Source organism: Acanthamoeba castellanii (genome assembly GCF_000313135.1).
Source record: "Acanthamoeba castellanii str. Neff unplaced genomic scaffold scf7180000084711, whole genome shotgun sequence".
NCBI lineage: Eukaryota > Discosea > Longamoebia > Acanthamoebidae > Acanthamoeba > Acanthamoeba castellanii.
In genome coordinates this window covers 191376-207316 of record NW_004457391.1, presented here as the reverse complement: position 1 = coordinate 207316, position 15941 = coordinate 191376, and the positions used below count along the sequence as shown (strand labels likewise).

Sequence of the window (15941 nt, the reverse complement as noted above, 5' to 3'; positions counted from 1 at the left end):
GAGCGCAGAATCGGATGTTGACAGTGACGACGACCATGGGCGAAAGCGGAGGAAGCGCTCGACTGGGGAGGATGACGACGACGACGACGAGGGGGATTGGATGCCAGAGGGCGACGAATCGATCCTCGTTCCGGAAGGGGAAGGGGAAGAGGAGCCGGCGGCGGACAGCGTTGCAGGCATTCAACAGCAGGACGAGCTTATCAGAAGCATGCCAGCGTCATCTTTGTCATCGTCTTCTTCCGCTCCCGCAGGGTCGTCAACCATCAACACTCCGATTCGGGCCACTGAGCCGCCGACGTGCTCTTCGACCTCATCAGCTTTTGACCTGTTCCTGCAGATGGTACGCGCCCACTGGCTTGCCCCTCTAGGCCGCTCTTCTTCTTCTTCTTAGCGGCGGGCCTAAACGCTGCCGTGGATGGTGCAGCCCTTGAACTGCACCATAAAGCGCAAGCGGAGTCCCGCGCCTGGAGGGGCACACCAACGCGCCAAGTCGCTCTACGACAAAGCCACTCCAGCGCACAGCCCCTGTTCGTGCGCGAAGCCGACCGTCCCTACGAAGACGTACGGACATGCAACCCCAAACTCATCGCGCAGCCACACCCACACGCGCACTAACAATTCTGCCCAGCGCTGTGACACCGTTGGTGAAGAAGGGCAACGAGCTGATGATGGACCTGGTATTCAGGTGCGCCTAAAACTTGACATCTTCTTACTTCTCCCGTTCTTCATCCTTCTTATTTCTTTTGCCGGTTGCAGCTTCGACACGACCGGGTCCATGTACCACTATGTGGGCGAGGTGAAGACCAAGGTGGAGCAGATTGTGGAGGAGCTCCTGCGAGATGTTCCGAGTACGCTCTGAAAGCCGCCTTTGCTAGCGAGTTGTTGGCTTTGTTCTTATAGTGCTGTTCTCTGTTGGTCGGTCGGTCGGTCGGTCTGTCTGTGATCAGACATACGGATCGGGCTGATCGCGCACGGCGACTACTGCGCCACCGGCGTGTGGATGGGCGGTCACGAGTGCTACGTGACCCGCGAGCTCGATTTCACCAGCGACCGGCACGCGCTGTGCTCGTTCATCCGCAACACTCACGGGTCCTTGGGCGGCGACGACGAAGGTTCGCCCCCCCCCCCCGCCAAGCCGCGGCTGAGGTGTGGCCCGGCGGCACTCATGCAGTAGGCTCCACACGCACCACACAGGCGAGTGCTACGAGCTGGCCCTATGGCAGAGCCGCCAGTTTTCGTGGCGCCCCGGCAGCACCAAGGCGCTGGTGATGATCGGCGACGACCTGCCCCACACACCGGATTTCCCCGGCAACACGCGGCGGCTCGACTGGCGCGCCGAGGTCGACCAACTCAAGGCCGACGGCGTCACCATCTACAGCGTCCACGCCGGCGGCAAGCCAGCGTCGCGCGGCCCTAGAACGAGGTTTTGGCGGGAGATGGCGGAGCGCACCGGCGGCGAGTACCTCACCCTGGCCAGCATCGCGTCGATCCACGAGACCATGGTAGGCATTCTCTACCGCGAGGCCGGCGACCAGCAGCTCGAGCACTGGGCCAAGACCGCCGGCGGCAGCACCACTGCCGCGTCGGGCGAAGCGCACGTGTTCTTGACGTCGACGATGAAGGAGCTGTCGCTGTCAACGGACGACCTGATGCGCATCCACGAGGCCCTGCATGACAAGGGCGTGGGCGAGGTGGAGGCCCTGGGGCGGCGGCATGCGGTAGTGGTCGGGCGTGCCGGGTGCCGCTTCGTGCGGATCGAGGGGGTGACCTTCATCGAGCAGAACAAGAACAAGGCGAGCAAGTACGCCCGCATGGCCACGGAGGGCAAGAAGATCACCTGGGTCGTCAAGCTCGGCGAATGGTACGGACCACAGCCCACCCTCCTCCCCACCTCTTTAGTAGGGACTCACACACCGGGAGGACCCCCGGGGATGTTGCAGGGGCCTGATCATCGATGGCGAAGTCGTAAAGATGTGATGATGGACCCTGTGGTGGCCACCGCTCACGTTGACCGAGCCGCAACACCCCTCCGCCCAATGACGACGCTGCTGCCCACCGGAGTTCAGTGCTGCAACAGCTGTAAATCAAATGAACACAGAAGAAGAAGACAATGTGCTGGCGAGTGTTGGAAGATGGCATCGCTACTTCTGGGCGGGCTGCACATTTCGAGGTGGCAGCTCGAGCGTAGTTTTGGCCGGCTGGAGGAAAAGAAGATTCGATTCTTCCCAAATTTCGCTCGAATGCGTTTAGATTCTTGACACGAACACTTCAACTTTGAACGCGCGCAGAGCCTGGTGGGTACGACCTCTAACATGCCATAAAAGATCTTTCTCTCCTCTTCTTGTTCGTTTTTACCTCTTGCTTCTTCCCACCCACACTTCATCTCCATCTCCATCTCTCTCTACAAAATGGACACGTACGGCGACTACGTCATCTCCAGCGCCGCGCATCAGAGCTCGCCTCCATCCACGTCGCCAAGCGGCCACATTCCCACCTCATTCGGTACCTTCTCGGCCTCGCCTCTCCTCTCCTCCTCGCCCCTGCGGCAATCGACCGGCGCATCCTTCCGCAAGGTGTCCCTCTTCAGCAGCGACAACACCAAGAGAGGCGCGAGCTCCGACTCAGAGGATGCCGCGGGCTCGCCCACGCGGCCAGGCCTGCTCAAGCAGAGCCTGGCCCAGCAGCAGAAGCTGGACGAGGAGCGGGCCATGGGCGGCTATCCACGCACGGGCCGGCGCGGCAGCCTGGACGACAGCGTACGTCGGCACCGTCGCGACGACAGCGACACCTTCTACGCCGCCGGCGAGAAGGATCGGAGGCAGATCGCAGACGTTAAGCTCACCTCGCAGTCCTCGTCAGCCTTCGCCTCGGCCGCGTGCACCTCGTCGCCCGACACGGCGGAGACCCGAACGCGACCGAACGCCGCAGCTCCCGTCGTCGCCACCGCCGCCGCCAGGAAGAACTACCAGACCTTCAGCCAGACCACTCGAGCACCGCCTGCTTCGTCTTCGTCTTCGTCTTCCTCCATTTCTTCGCCAACGTACGACACGCACGCCCAGGTAAAGAGGGCACTGAAGCCCATTGGCGTCTCCCTCCTGCGCGATCCCGTGCGAACGTCGACGCCTCCGGCAGCTGTGCCAACGTTGTCGAAGTCGTCGTCATCGTCGACGTCGACGGTTTCATTTGAGGCGTGTCACGCGGACGTGAGGGAGAAGGACAGGAAGAAGAAGAAGAAGGCCAAGAAGAGCTTCGTGGCCTTTGTCAACACCAAGAGCGGCGCGCAGAAGGGCGAAGACGCCCTCGAGCTGCTCACCGAAGAGCTCGGCGAGGATCGCGTGTTCGACCTGGTCGAGCTGGACGACCTCGAGGACTGGTACACCTTACGCTCACTCTCCATCAACGATTCACACACACACACACACGCCACACGCGCGCGCGCACACACACACGCACACAGGCACACACCACAAACAACAGGGCACCTTACACATGCACACACACAACACACAACGTCGTTGTATCACTCATGGCCACGGCAGTCTCGAACAGTTCAGGGGCGAGGAGAACCTGTGCATCGTAGTGGGCGGAGGGGATGGCACCTACAGCTCGATAATCAATGCGCTCATCAAGATGAAGTTCCAGCCCATGCCCACGGTAGCTCATCTCCCATTCCCCCCAATTCTCAGGTTAAAACGGCTTTCTGTATCACTCTCGCTGACGCACCACGCACCACGACACCAGCTGGCCACCCTTCCCATGGGCACCGGCAACGATCTGGCGCGCGAATTCGGTTGGGGCGGTGGTTTTGAGCCGGACGAGGAAAGCGTCCATCGAAACCTTCGACCTCTATCAGCAGGCCGAGCCCTCTCCACTCGACATGTACGCATTCCACACGGCACACCACGGCACACGACACGCACGACACGCACATGCTCACTTCTCGGCTGGACATCTTCAACAGATGGCGGGTGGAGATTAGGCCTCAGAATGAAGTGACCGGTGAGTTCTCCGAGAGCAGGCGCACGGTGCAGTACATGTTCAACTACTTCAACGTCGGTACGACCGGATCCCCTCCTCTTCGCTACTCATCGGGGCGGCCTCACTCACCTTCCTTCTTTCGAGTAGGCTTCGATGCCCATGTGGCCCTGGGCTTCGACAACACCAGAAAGAAGCACCCGTGGCTCTTCAAGGCCCAGCTCCTCAACAAGCTCTTGTACGTGGTTTAGGATTACTGCAATTTAGGTAATGTAAGTGGTGAGTGCTGACGTTCGTGCGTTTTCTATTGTCGCGGCCAGCTACCTGTGTTCTGTGCCCGGGCCGGCGGTCAATGGAATGACGGACCTCCACAGCTGCGTCATGGCCGAGGTCGACGACGATCCCATCACTCTGCCCAAGGACCTGCGCACTTTCGTGGTTCTCAACTTCACCTGCTACCAGGCCGGCCTAGGTACGCCTACTTATCCCAGTAAGGGCAGAGAGTGCTTGATCGCTAAGCAACGCACGCCACACACACACACACACACACACACACACAACAACAACAACAACAGATATCTGGGGAACGGCACAGGAAGCAGACAATTCTGCCGGGTATCCCATCTTGTGGAGTACGCCTTCCATGAGCGACCGCACGGTCGAAGTGGTGGGCATCGGCGGACTCGACCACGAAGCGACCGTCCGCACCAACGTGTCCAAAGGTGCGGCGCACGACACGACCAACGACACGACACATGAGTGACTCATAAATTTACATTCGCTCTTGCGCAGGTTATCGGTTGGGACAGGGCAGCACGCTCAAGCTGCGCATATTGGACGACGTGGCCATCAACATCGATGGCGAGCCCGAGTGGCAGAAGGCCCCGTGCGAGGTCTCCATCACCCGGTGGGGCTCCATCTCCATCCTCCGCAGTCCCGAGAGCGACGACAAGGAGGAGGACAAGGAAAAGCGGGACAAGGAGCGACGAGAGAAGAAGAAGAAGCAGACCACCAAGGTGCGGATCGGCAGCAAGCGGATCGCCAAGCGGCGAAGGACGCCGGCAAAGCCCACCTGGGAACAGAGCAGCAAGTTCTCCTTCGGCGGCTTCCTCGTCTACATGCTCACCGGCAGCGTCTAATCGATTGCTGCCTCCACACTATCACACTCATCACTCACTCGCACCTGCACACAACCGCACTTTGTACAAATCACATTGGTCCTATCATTCGCTTTCTTTGCGTTTCGTTTTCGCTTCGTCTTCGTTCTTTTTTTGTCGAACTGGGAATGGTGTGGTGAAGAAAAGGAAAAGGAAGAAGCTGCTCCGCCAATGCCGAAGAGCCTTTTGTTGTGAGTGCGCGGCCACACGAAACAAATTGCAACAAATCTGGTCAAAAAGATTTGGCCAACGCGTGACTGAGCATGGATGAGAGGGAGACGGAGGCGCTGATGGGGACGGTGGCCATCGGGAGCATGATCTCGATCGTGAGCGTGCTGTTCCTCGTCACCTCGGCCTTCCTGCTGGGCAAGTGGCGCAAGAGCTACTGGCGCGTCATCCTCTGCCTCGCCTTCTCCGACCTCACCGTCTCCTGCTCCTTCGTACCCACTCCTCCCTTATCAACCCCAAACCAACAAAAATAAGAAACTAAATTATTTTATAATTTATATTAATTTAATAGTTATTTTAAAAATGATATTAATAAATTGTAAATGACAAGGTCGCTGGGGCTCTGCCCGTGTTCCTGTGGCTGGAGCCGCTGTCGGAGGTGCCGTGCAACATCCAAGGTACCCTGGACCCTACACATCGGCTCACGATGGGTGAGCCGCACACCGACCAACACGAACCGCATTCGCATTGCGCGGTGCTTGTAGGGGCGCTGGTGCAGTTTGGCGGCAGCGGCACTGTGTACTACGCGCTCGTGATCGCCTTTGTGCTCTACATGCAGGTGGTGCGAGGAACCAAGGTACGCGCCGCACACGGCATGAACGCGTTCCCCCCACGGCCGTGTGTTGCGTGGTGCTGACGTTGTTAACGTTTTTTTTTAATTAATGAAAAAGATCACACGAAGAATGGAGGTCGCGATTCACCTGATCTGGCTACCTCCCACGTTCCTCCTCGCCCTGCTTCCGCTCGACAACCCGGGAGGCATCCACTACGACAACTCTGGTATATTTTCGCTCATGCCACACGACACGACACCAGCGCCTCCGACTCATACATGTGGCAGTGGGTTGGTGCTGGATCGCTGAGAATCCCAAGTACGCCCGGTTTATATGGTACTACATGTGGGTCTGGTTTGTCATCGCCGCAATCATTGGCCTCTACTACGCCATTTTCTCGCACATGCGACGAGGTACGGCACTCACACGCCGCACACGCCGCACACTGCACTGATACGCCAGCAAATGAATGGTGTTGATTCTGGTGCGGGAGCTAGGCGCCCAGCAGGTCAAGTTTGCGCGCTTGACGGAGATCGCGTCAGGGTCGGTGTACTCCCAGCAAGCGAAGAGTTCGCAACGCCTCCTGCTCTACCCGTTGGCCTTCATCATCTTCTGGATCCCCGCCACTACCAACCGGTACTCCTCGCCCTCCGTGTGCGTGTGCGTGTGCGTGTGCGGTGATGGCGTGTGTGTACCTCACCCTCACCCTCACCTCCCCAAGAATATTGGAGGCGACCGGGCACTCGGTGTTCGCGGTGACCTACTTGGAGTGCTTCTTCGTGCCACTCCAGGGGATCACCAACACCCTGATCTACCTCTTCACCTCCCAGGCGCACAAGGTACACACGTGTGATCTCAATTGATCTCCCTCATCATTGGCAATGCGTGCACCATGGCCCACACCACCTCCCTTCTTTCCCTGCGCAGGATATCTATCGTGGCATGCGAAGACAGCCCCGCCATGGAGACTTGGCCACGGAAGGGAGTGCGTGCTTCTTCCCTCCCCCCCCCGCGATGCTGTCGCTTGTGACTGTGGTGACTCACTGCGCGATACAACGCGCACACGCCCGACCACACGCGCACACGTGTATGCAGTGGCTCTGGCATATTCAGGAGACAGCCCGGGCTTGGGCCGTGGCGTCAGAGCTTCCCCACCAACGTGGGGCGAGGAAAAACAGCCATTGATGTCCTCACCACACTCCATCAACAACCCCACATTGAACTAGCTAAGCTTCAGTTGCATTGTGCTTCACAAATTCGGTGGGCTTGGGGGCTTGTGTGTGGAGGGAGCTTCAGAGAAAAGCCTTCAGCGCACGAGCTGCGTGAGTGTAAAACTGCAAATAAAGTAAAAAAGTAGAATTATAATCACAAAACACATCAACGCATCGATAATGGCAGAGCAGCAGGAACAGAAGGCCCCGGTTTGGTTGCCCCTGGAGAGCAATCCTGACGTGCTCACCAAGGTACGCCGCGAGCACTCACATCTCGAGGAATTGGCTGGCTTACTTGTGCCCCCCCCCCTAATCTTGCAGCTGGCGCACGGTTTGGGTGCCTCGCCCGAGTGGTCCTTCACGGACATCTGGGGCCTCGACGATGAGGTGCTGGATGCACAGACCCCCATGTTCACCGCGCCAGGTAGCGTGCTCGTGCCCTACTTGCCCACTTGCGCTACACGCCGTTCACTGCCCTCTTCTCTTCACCAACCCGGCCCAATTTCATCTTTTTGATTACTTTTGGGGTGCGTGTGTAGTGATCGCGCTGCTGTTCCTGTTCCCGTCCAAGGAGGACGCCGAGGCCAGGAAGCTCCCCGCTGACGAGAGCGCAGCCATCCCCGTCTACTTCCTGCGGTACCGTTAAACATTATTATTATTATATTATATTTATATTCTAGAAATAACCATCATACTTATACAATATATATTTTATCGTACATTTATTTTACTTGCGTGTTAGCTAACAATCGGTGTTGTTGCTCTGCCCCCATCTCGTAGGCAAGTGCGCTCTCTGGGCAACGCCTGTGGCACCATCGGCGTGATTCACTCCCTGGCCAACCTCGCCAAGTCCGGTTTCCCCATCCTGGGTACCCAGCTCGCTCTCCAGCCCGCCCGCCCATTGTAAACAGCCGAACTCCAGGAGCTGACCATCGAGCTCTGCGTGTGCGGTTGTGTGTTGTGTGTGTGGTTTCTTAGGCTCGGGTGCCCTGCAGAACTTCATTGACAAGACCAAGGACAAGACGCCCGAGGAGAGAGGCGACCTTCTGGCCTTTGACGAGGAGATCAGGAAGATCCACGACGGGTTCGCGCAGCAGGGCCAGACCGAGGCGCCCGGCGAGGGCGACCGCGTCGACTTCCACTTCATCAGCTTCCTCAACGTCGACAACCACGTGTGGAGCCTGGACGGCATGCGCGCTCAGCCCACCGACAGGGGCGCCACCAGCCAGGAGACCTTCCTCAAGGTTCGGCCTTCACACTTTCTGTGTTCACTCTTCAGTGGGCCACGTGGAGTCTCTGACGCTGACCTACACGGCGGCGAATAACAGGACTGCGCGAAGATCATCAAGTCAGAGTGGCTGGAGAAGAACAAGGAGGAGAAGCTCTTCTCCGTGATCGCACTTACCCAGCTGTCCGAGGACGACTAGACTGGAAGCAGCTGGTTACCAGGCCTTGCCCGCGTTCACCCGCTCAGACAAAAAAGGTATTTTAAGGCTGAAAAAGGGAGGTCAGTTTAATCCAACCAATAGGCGTACGCTGTTGTCCTGGCCCTGGCGCAGACCCGGGTCATCGCTGGGTTCTCTGCTTTTCTGGGCGTGTTCGGTCCCTTTCTCGTTCTTCCTTGTGGGTCGCCAGCCCACGGAACCACTTCCATCTTGGTCCGACGGCAAGGAAGTAGGAACCGACAGAAAACCCACATGAACTGGCTTCCGGTCGGAAGTATAAATGGGGCAACCTCACGCTGGCCTCGACCATCAGTTCCATCTCTTTCACTACACGATACGAATCCATCCTCTCCATACACACAGCTTCACACTTCACATCATCAACATCAACGCGACATGAAAGCTCGATTCCTTAGTGCAGGGCTGCTCGTGGTGGCCCTCATCGCCTGGTTCGCCGCGCCCACCCACGGCCAGATCTTCGAGAGCATCTGCAGGTACCAACCCCCGCACAACACTCACACTCAACCGCACACGCACACGCACACGCCGCACACGCACACAAGGACTGAGTTTTTTTCCCCCGCTTGGCAGGGATGCCAACTGCACGGACATTGCGCTGGGACCGCTGGCCCTGATTCCGCAATGCTATCGGACGCCGCAGGGCTCGGTGCGCCTCAACATCAACGAGTCCGATCCCGACGTCCTCGACCTCTGCTTCTACCTGTCCGAGGACTGTAATGAAACGAGTGTCGACACTTGTCACATGTTCGTCAACGGCGAGCCCTGCGACTGTCCATTCTTCAGGGGACTCAGCGACTCGCTCTCCGTGGTGTTCGAGTGGGACCCCGCCACGATCGAGTTGCTGATCGACATCATCGACATGTTCCCCCACTTCCGTACGCCAGCCTTCAACTTTAATTCCCTTCCCCGTCTTGCTAAGACCGCACACGCACACGCACACGCACACCCAACACGCACACCCAACACGCACACCGCACACCCAACACGCACACCGCACACCCCACAGATCGCTCACGCAGGCAGCTCTTCAACAACTTCTTTGGACTCACTGAGTTTGGCAACTGGTGCGGTCCTGGCCACGGCGGCACCAACGACTGCTGTGACGACGAGGTCTGCTCGGCCTGCAACGACACCATCGGTACGGACAACCTACTTAAACTACACTCTTCGCCCCATTGTGTGTGTTTATATAGAAATCGTGAACTCACACATGTGTTGTGTGTAGGCTTGACCATGGATTGCCTGGACCAATGCCCGGCGGAAGACGACCTCGATTTCGCGTGTGCCGTCCACGATTTCTGCTACGGCGCCAACGACTACGAGGAGCTGTTCCCTGATGAGGACTTTGAGTGCTCATCACGTACGCACCACATGATGACCACATGACGCGCGCAGCACGCAACGCTCACCCTGGAATGAGAGTCACTCGAGTACTGACCTGATCTCTTCGGCACACACAGTCTTTGGGATCCAAAAGTCGGGGTACTGCGAGTGCGATTGTCAGCTTGTGGAGACTGCTCGTGACATCGACTCCAACGACTTCTACAGGAGCGCTCTGATCTTCACCTTCACCCACATCACCAACTGCTGGTACAATTCGACCAGCGGTCCCGTATGCAACACCAAGGGAGACGATCGAATCCTCGTTACCGAGTTCTGCTGATGGCCATCGCACAACCATAATATATTGAAGATATCTTGAACCAACTTGGTGCTTTTCGTTTGCTGCTTTTTTACATTTTTTTAATTTATTTTTATTTTGTTTTTGTAGCTTTGGAGATGAGGCTGCCACCGTTCACGAATATTGTGTACGTTGGGCTGGCGGGCAGCGTGGTGGGCGGCTTCGTCGGGATGTACTTTGCCGAGCAGTTTATGCGGGAGGCGAGAGTACGTTCAATTAATTCGATTCAATTCATTTTCAGTTGCATCTAAAAGGATTCATCTTTATCACAGGAACGAGAAGACGCAAAGCTTTGGGCCGAGATCGAGCAGGACCGCAAGCGAGCAGCTGCGCAGCGCGCTGCAGCGACAAACCCAACCCGCAGTCTACCCTCAGAACAACAATAGCAGCTAAGGCTGCCTTCACAAAACCTGCACGGCACCACCATTGCTCTTGTCGTCTTGCGTGTGTCATGTTGCGTGTGTCGTGCTGTGTGGAGGCGATGATCGTTGTGGCGTCGGCGGCTTTCGACTGCTTCGGCGAGTTTGTCTCGGGGCTGAAGACCAGGTTCACTTCACTTGTGTCAACGCACAAGGAAGGAGGATAGGAACACATTGCAACAACAGGCAACCGACAGGGAACCAACAGAAAAGATGGCCGAACTGCCTCTTCAGCCAAACGTGTTAGTGATCCACACAAATGGCGCCACTCACTCACGGGTCCTCTGATCACAACGCAACGTAACGCGACACCAACACACCACTACACCACACCCTACCACCATAATTCATGGCTTCTTCTTCCTCGTGTCTGCTGGCGATGATGCTGGTGGCGCTGGCATACTGCGGCGCACTGGTGCCGCTGGCCCACGCCCAGATCTACGAGACCGTCTGCCGCGATGCCAACTGCACGGACGTGGCGCTGGGGCCGCTGGCCCTCATCCCGCAGTGCTACCGCACGCAGCAGGGCTCGATCCGGCTCAGCATCAACGAATCGGACCGCAACCGGCTCGATCTCTGCTTCTACGCCGCCGATGACTGTCCGCCGTTGGACGGCACTGCAGCAGCAACGAACGGCGGTGGTGGCAACGTGAGTGCGGCGGCGGCGGCGGCGAGCTCGTGCCATTCGTTCGTGAACGGCCAGACGTGCGATTGTCCGTTTCTGCGCGGGATGAACAGCTCGCTGTACGTCAGGTTCTCGTGGGACGCCGACAACATCAAACTGCTGCAGGACCTCATCGAAATCATGCCCAGCTACCGTATGATGATCGCACACGCACCACCGCACACGCACCACCGCACACGCACACAAGTACTCAAGTACTCACTCCGCCATTAACAGAGCGATCGAAGCGACAGATCCTCAATAACTTCTTTGGGCTGGCTGAGTTCGGTAACTGGTGCGGCTCAGGCCACGGCGGCACTCGCGATTGCTGCAACGGCCAAAAGTGCTCTCAGTGCAATTACAACCAAGGTGATGCACTCTGTGTATCGTGCGTGCCGTGTCGTGTCGTGCGTGCGTGCCGTGTGCAATGACTGACGCCCGTGGTGGACCCCGGGAGCAGGTCTAACAACCTCCTGTCTGCGCCAATGCCCTGCGAGGGACCAGCTCGATATGGCCTGCGCCGTGCACGACTTCTGCACCACCAATTACGACTACGAGCGCATCCTGCCCGCTGGATCTGACTTCAGCTGCTCCGCCCGTACGTACACACACGTACACCGCGGAGCCAACATGGTGTTAAACAAACCTTGTTTCCTCGCGTTCGCAGTCTTCGGCACTCTGCAAGGCGACTACTGTGCGTGCGATTGCCAGCTGGTGCGCAGCGCACGCCGTGTTACGTCGACCAACAGCTTCTACAGGAGCTCGCTCATCTTCCTCTTCACTCACGTCACCAGCTGCTGGTGCGCACTTGCCTCTAGAGTTCACCACCGATTTCGACTGTACACTGACATCAACACACTGTCACAGGTACCAGTCCAACAATGGCCCGGTCTGCAACAGAGGGGACGACCGTATACTGGTCACCGAGTTTTGTAACTGACCAGCGATTGGGCCAAGCCTTGGCCGTTGCAATGCAGCGAAAACTGGAGTATGAATTATTTGGGTTATGAATGGAATGCGGATGAAAAAATAAATGATAAAAGAAAACAACACCGCACAAAAAGGGATTGTAGGTTGGACGTCCTTGAAGGCTGGGTGTAGGTCATGTGGGGAGGTAGTATGCAGCCACAGTCTGGCCCGCCGGCGTGGAACGGCCCCCCTCCCGGACCCTACTCGACTCCATCTGCTGCACCCCTCCCGCATCAGCCGATGTCCTCCAAATTACACAAATTGGCCGAGATGCACCAGCAGTTTGCACGTCGCGAGATGGGACCCCTTCCATCTTCCTCCTCTGCGGCTCCACCGCCGCCGGTCCCGCTTCATGGGTACTACCAACCGCCGCCTCAATCCCGCCACTACCAACCACCACCGGCGGCGGCTTGGCCGCAGCAGTTGCACCACCATCGACAAGCACCACTACCGCCACCACCGCAACACCATCTTCATCACGCAGCGCCACCTCCGCCACCAACACCCTGTACAGCCGCTCAACATGCTGGTGTTCGCTGCCGCAGCCCACCAACATCAACACCAACATCAGCACCAACATCAACCACCGCCGCCAACGCACTCGACGAGCCACTACATCCACGTGGCCGCGGCGTCGACGTCCCTGCAGGAGCGAGCCCTACACAAGATCGCCGCGCTCAACGACCTGGCCCATCGACACCACCAGCCTCAGGCGCCTCATCAGTCACACCACCAACCTCAGCCGCAGGGCCGCCTAGCCACGCAGCCCGTGTCTCCCACGGCGATCCGGCTCCACCGCCAGCTGTGCCAGCAGCTCGAGCAGAAGCAGAAGCAGAAGCAGCAGCAGACCCAACAGACCCAGCAGCAGACCCAGCAGCTTGAACAGCAGAAGCAGAAGCAGCAGCAGCAGCAGCAGACCCACCAGGCTGCGAAGAAAGTACCGTCGCCACGGCGCCAGCCCTCGCCGACGACCCAGACGCCGTACGGCGCGTTCCGCAAGCAGAAGAAGCAGCAGCACCATCAGCAACAACAGCCTCCTCCTCTTCCGCCGCTGCCGCCGCACTCGCCGCCGCCGATTGCTGCGCGGCCGCCGCTCCCTCCCTCCTGCTCGCCGACTCGGTCGTCTCGCACTCGGTCGCCGTCGCCTGTAGCGCCCTCGGGGCAGGGTCCAACTGTTCCGCCGCGGAGAGCCCCGCATCCATGTACGCTCGCAGCTGCCATCGTCTGTCATCTGTGGCTCTGCCTCACTGACGAGCGTGTGTCGCGTGGGTCGCGTTGCGTGTGTCCGCGCGTGTCGTGTCTCTCGGTTGGGTGGTGTTTAGTCGCGGTATTCTACTGTACGCTGTGTAAGTTGAGTTGCAACAACATCAAGCCCTTCGTGAGCCACCTGGAGGGGACCCGGCACAGGCTCGCGCGATCCTACGCCACCGAGGCAGAGGTCTTAAATCCCCACGACACGCACGACACGACACGACACGACACGACACGACCAACGACACGACACACACCTCGACTACTACCTCCTTCCGCTGGGCTAACGCTGCTTCGGTCGGCAGAGGGAGAACGACACGCGGGTGCTGGAAGCGGCAAGGACCCAGCTGGAGGCAAATACGAAGCAGCCGAGGACGAGGACGAAGGTGAGAGGAGGAGCCAGTCGGCCAACGACGACCGATTCGGCGGCCACCGGCGAGAGGGATCAACCGAACGCGCGCCAGCAGCGGCTCCTCGGCAAGCGGGTCAAGACCGAGCCGACCGACAGTGACAACGACGCGCAGCACGACCGAGAGCACGAGCACGAGATCAAGCACGAACGCCTCGAAGACCTCAAGAAAGAGGAGAAAGATGAGGAGGAGGAGGAGGAGGAGGAAAAAGAGGAGGACGAAGAGGGTGTCGATGAAGAAGAGACGGAGGACGAAGAAACAGAGGATGAATGCGATCAGGGAGTTGATGACTCGTCGAGCAACGATGAAGCTGAGGAGGAGGAGGAGGAGGAGGGGGCCGAGCGAAAGACGAAGCGAAGACGAACGGAGAACAGCACAAGTGGAGATGGGGCGAAGGGTGGTGGTGATCGCGGCGCCGTTCCCGACGGGTTGGTGCTACGGGAGGTGAAGCTCGAGAAGGCGAGCGAGAGCGACGCGGAGGAGCCGCGAATGGACCACTACTACGCCGAAGCCGTCGGGAACAAAGGCGAAGACAAGAGAGCTACCCAGGGCACGGAAACGGAAAGGGGACTCGACAAGGAGGCGAGCGTGAAGATGGACCACGACCAGCCAGCGACTACCACAACCACGACCAACACGACAGGCTCCCACGATCAGCCGCAACAAGCGGTATGAACCAACCAACGTGATATGTGTCCTTTCGAATGTTTAGTGTGGCACGTCAGTCGTCATCTCACACACTGTCGTGTGGCGCGACACAGGAGGCGTTGTTCGACCGTGCTCTGCCGGTCGATGCGTTCCTCGAGCTGATGGGCCTGCAGTGATTCGACCCGACAGTGACCTTCATTCCCTCCCGCCCGTGAACCAGACCAGCAAATAAAACGCGCTTCCAGAAAATTAGAGGAAACGCATTTCTTGACCAACGACGATAATTCAAATTTGGTGAATTTGTTTACCGCGAGGGACGGTCAGGGACGTTCCGCGCTTTTTGAAGGCACGTTCTTCTTCTGTCGCTCTGCTTCTGCTCGCCCACCACCTCTCTCCTCGGCATCTTCGGGCAGCCCGCTTCGCCTCCTTCTTCGAATCTTCCGTACTCTTCCCGGTATAAAGTGCCCTCACCCCACTGTCGCCGTGGTAGCGCGAACGTCATCCATCTCTCTGCGATTTTCCGAGAATTAGTGCATCTCCTCTGTAGCGCGCCAGTTCGCTATCTGCCGACTGCCAACCTCTCCCCACCATCTCTCCACATCATACACGCTACACAATGAACATCTGCTCCATTCTGGAACGAAGGCAGCTCGAGGCGGCCGTGCCCGGCTGCCAGATCGAATGGATTGTGGACGATGATGGAGACAGCTTCGCAGATGGAGATGACGCGGGGGAGCTTGTAAATGTTGTAGAGTTGATTGAGGGCGATGACGAGGACGGAGAGACGACGGATGGAGGTGCATCGATGATGTGGCCATTCCCTTCGTCGCAGCAGCTGAAGAGGAAGCGAGAGAAGGTGGGCAGCGGAAGCGGAAGCAGCAGCAGCGATGGTGAAGAGCAGCACCAAAAGCAGCAGCTGAACGATGCCAAGCGAGCACGACTGGAGGACGTCGAGAAGCCGCAGCTCTTCAACATGTGGCTCAAGATGAAGAAGGAACGGCGGCACGATCGAAAGCTGCAGGATCTGGTCGATGCGTTCGTCCTGCCCGAAGATCTCTACCAGCACTTCAAGGAGTTCGTGCCTCCGGCCGGTGCCGACGCCGACGCCGTCTTCATGCGACGGCTCCAGTACGAACGCGAATGCGCTGAGCGAGCCCTCAACCGATGCAAGGTGCGCTCGTGGCTGCTGCGTCGATCGTCGCTCAATCGAAGGTCCATCGTGCTACGCGTGCCGTTCGAGCTCGGCCTGGGCGATCGGCTCCAGTTTGGCGCCGCGGCCGCCAACGATGCGCAACGTCCCACCTTCTA

At 58.4% G+C, this 15941-nt stretch overlaps 8 protein-coding genes across 8 annotated transcripts in view; all 8 read left to right on the top strand.

Annotated features, from left to right (window-relative positions):
* Window positions 1-668: 668 nt before the first annotated feature.
* Window positions 669-1977, top strand: ACA1_378190 (uncharacterized protein; the record flags this gene model as incomplete). Its single annotated transcript, XM_004337666.1, has 5 exons — window positions 669-685; window positions 757-848; window positions 948-1112; window positions 1195-1861; window positions 1941-1977. The coding sequence occupies 5 exons, from the start codon at window positions 669-671 to the stop codon at window positions 1975-1977; spliced, it is 978 nt and encodes a 325-aa protein (XP_004337714.1).
* Window positions 1978-2408: 431 nt separating this feature from the next.
* Window positions 2409-5114, top strand: ACA1_378180 (diacylglycerol kinase catalytic domain containing protein; the record flags this gene model as incomplete). The annotated part of the gene is made up of 8 exons (XM_004337665.1): window positions 2409-3373; window positions 3540-3654; window positions 3742-3879; window positions 3975-4056; window positions 4126-4213; window positions 4296-4447; window positions 4551-4697; window positions 4768-5114. 8 exons carry the CDS (start codon window positions 2409-2411, stop codon window positions 5112-5114), a joined length of 2034 nt encoding a protein of 677 aa, XP_004337713.1.
* A 281-nt stretch (window positions 5115-5395) lies between these two features.
* Window positions 5396-7140, top strand: ACA1_378170 (slime mold cyclic amp receptor protein; the record flags this gene model as incomplete). The annotated part of the gene is made up of 9 exons (XM_004337664.1): window positions 5396-5572; window positions 5692-5758; window positions 5846-5937; window positions 6032-6140; window positions 6202-6327; window positions 6412-6550; window positions 6636-6753; window positions 6842-6899; window positions 7028-7140. The coding sequence occupies 9 exons, from the start codon at window positions 5396-5398 to the stop codon at window positions 7138-7140; spliced, it is 999 nt and encodes a 332-aa protein (XP_004337712.1).
* A 165-nt stretch (window positions 7141-7305) lies between these two features.
* On the top strand, window positions 7306-8552 carry ACA1_378160 (Ubiquitin carboxylterminal hydrolase, family 1; the record flags this gene model as incomplete). The annotated part of the gene is made up of 6 exons (XM_004337663.1): window positions 7306-7377; window positions 7447-7549; window positions 7665-7761; window positions 7906-7994; window positions 8104-8369; window positions 8454-8552. 6 exons carry the CDS (start codon window positions 7306-7308, stop codon window positions 8550-8552), a joined length of 726 nt encoding a protein of 241 aa, XP_004337711.1.
* Window positions 8553-8966: 414 nt separating this feature from the next.
* Window positions 8967-10254, top strand: ACA1_378150 (uncharacterized protein; the record flags this gene model as incomplete). Its single annotated transcript, XM_004337662.1, has 5 exons — window positions 8967-9064; window positions 9162-9452; window positions 9611-9729; window positions 9817-9951; window positions 10052-10254. The coding sequence occupies 5 exons, from the start codon at window positions 8967-8969 to the stop codon at window positions 10252-10254; spliced, it is 846 nt and encodes a 281-aa protein (XP_004337710.1).
* Window positions 10255-11070: 816 nt separating this feature from the next.
* On the top strand, window positions 11071-12173 carry ACA1_378140 (uncharacterized protein; the record flags this gene model as incomplete). The annotated part of the gene is made up of 5 exons (XM_004337661.1): window positions 11071-11509; window positions 11593-11724; window positions 11816-11953; window positions 12023-12069; window positions 12150-12173. 5 exons carry the CDS (start codon window positions 11071-11073, stop codon window positions 12171-12173), a joined length of 780 nt encoding a protein of 259 aa, XP_004337709.1.
* Window positions 12174-12847: 674 nt separating this feature from the next.
* ACA1_378130 (uncharacterized protein) lies at window positions 12848-14809 on the top strand (the record flags this gene model as incomplete). Its single annotated transcript, XM_004337660.1, has 5 exons — window positions 12848-13443; window positions 13490-13526; window positions 13676-13762; window positions 13881-14654; window positions 14747-14809. The coding sequence occupies 5 exons, from the start codon at window positions 12848-12850 to the stop codon at window positions 14807-14809; spliced, it is 1557 nt and encodes a 518-aa protein (XP_004337708.1).
* Window positions 14810-15249: 440 nt separating this feature from the next.
* ACA1_378120 (uncharacterized protein) overlaps window positions 15250-15941 on the top strand; it is a gene marked incomplete at both ends in the record, with an annotated part of 961 nt that continues 269 nt past the window's right edge. Inside the window, one exon of the mRNA XM_004337659.1 lies at window positions 15250-15928. Coding sequence (XP_004337707.1) covers window positions 15250-15928 — 679 coding nt within the window. The remainder of the gene's footprint in view (window positions 15929-15941) is intronic.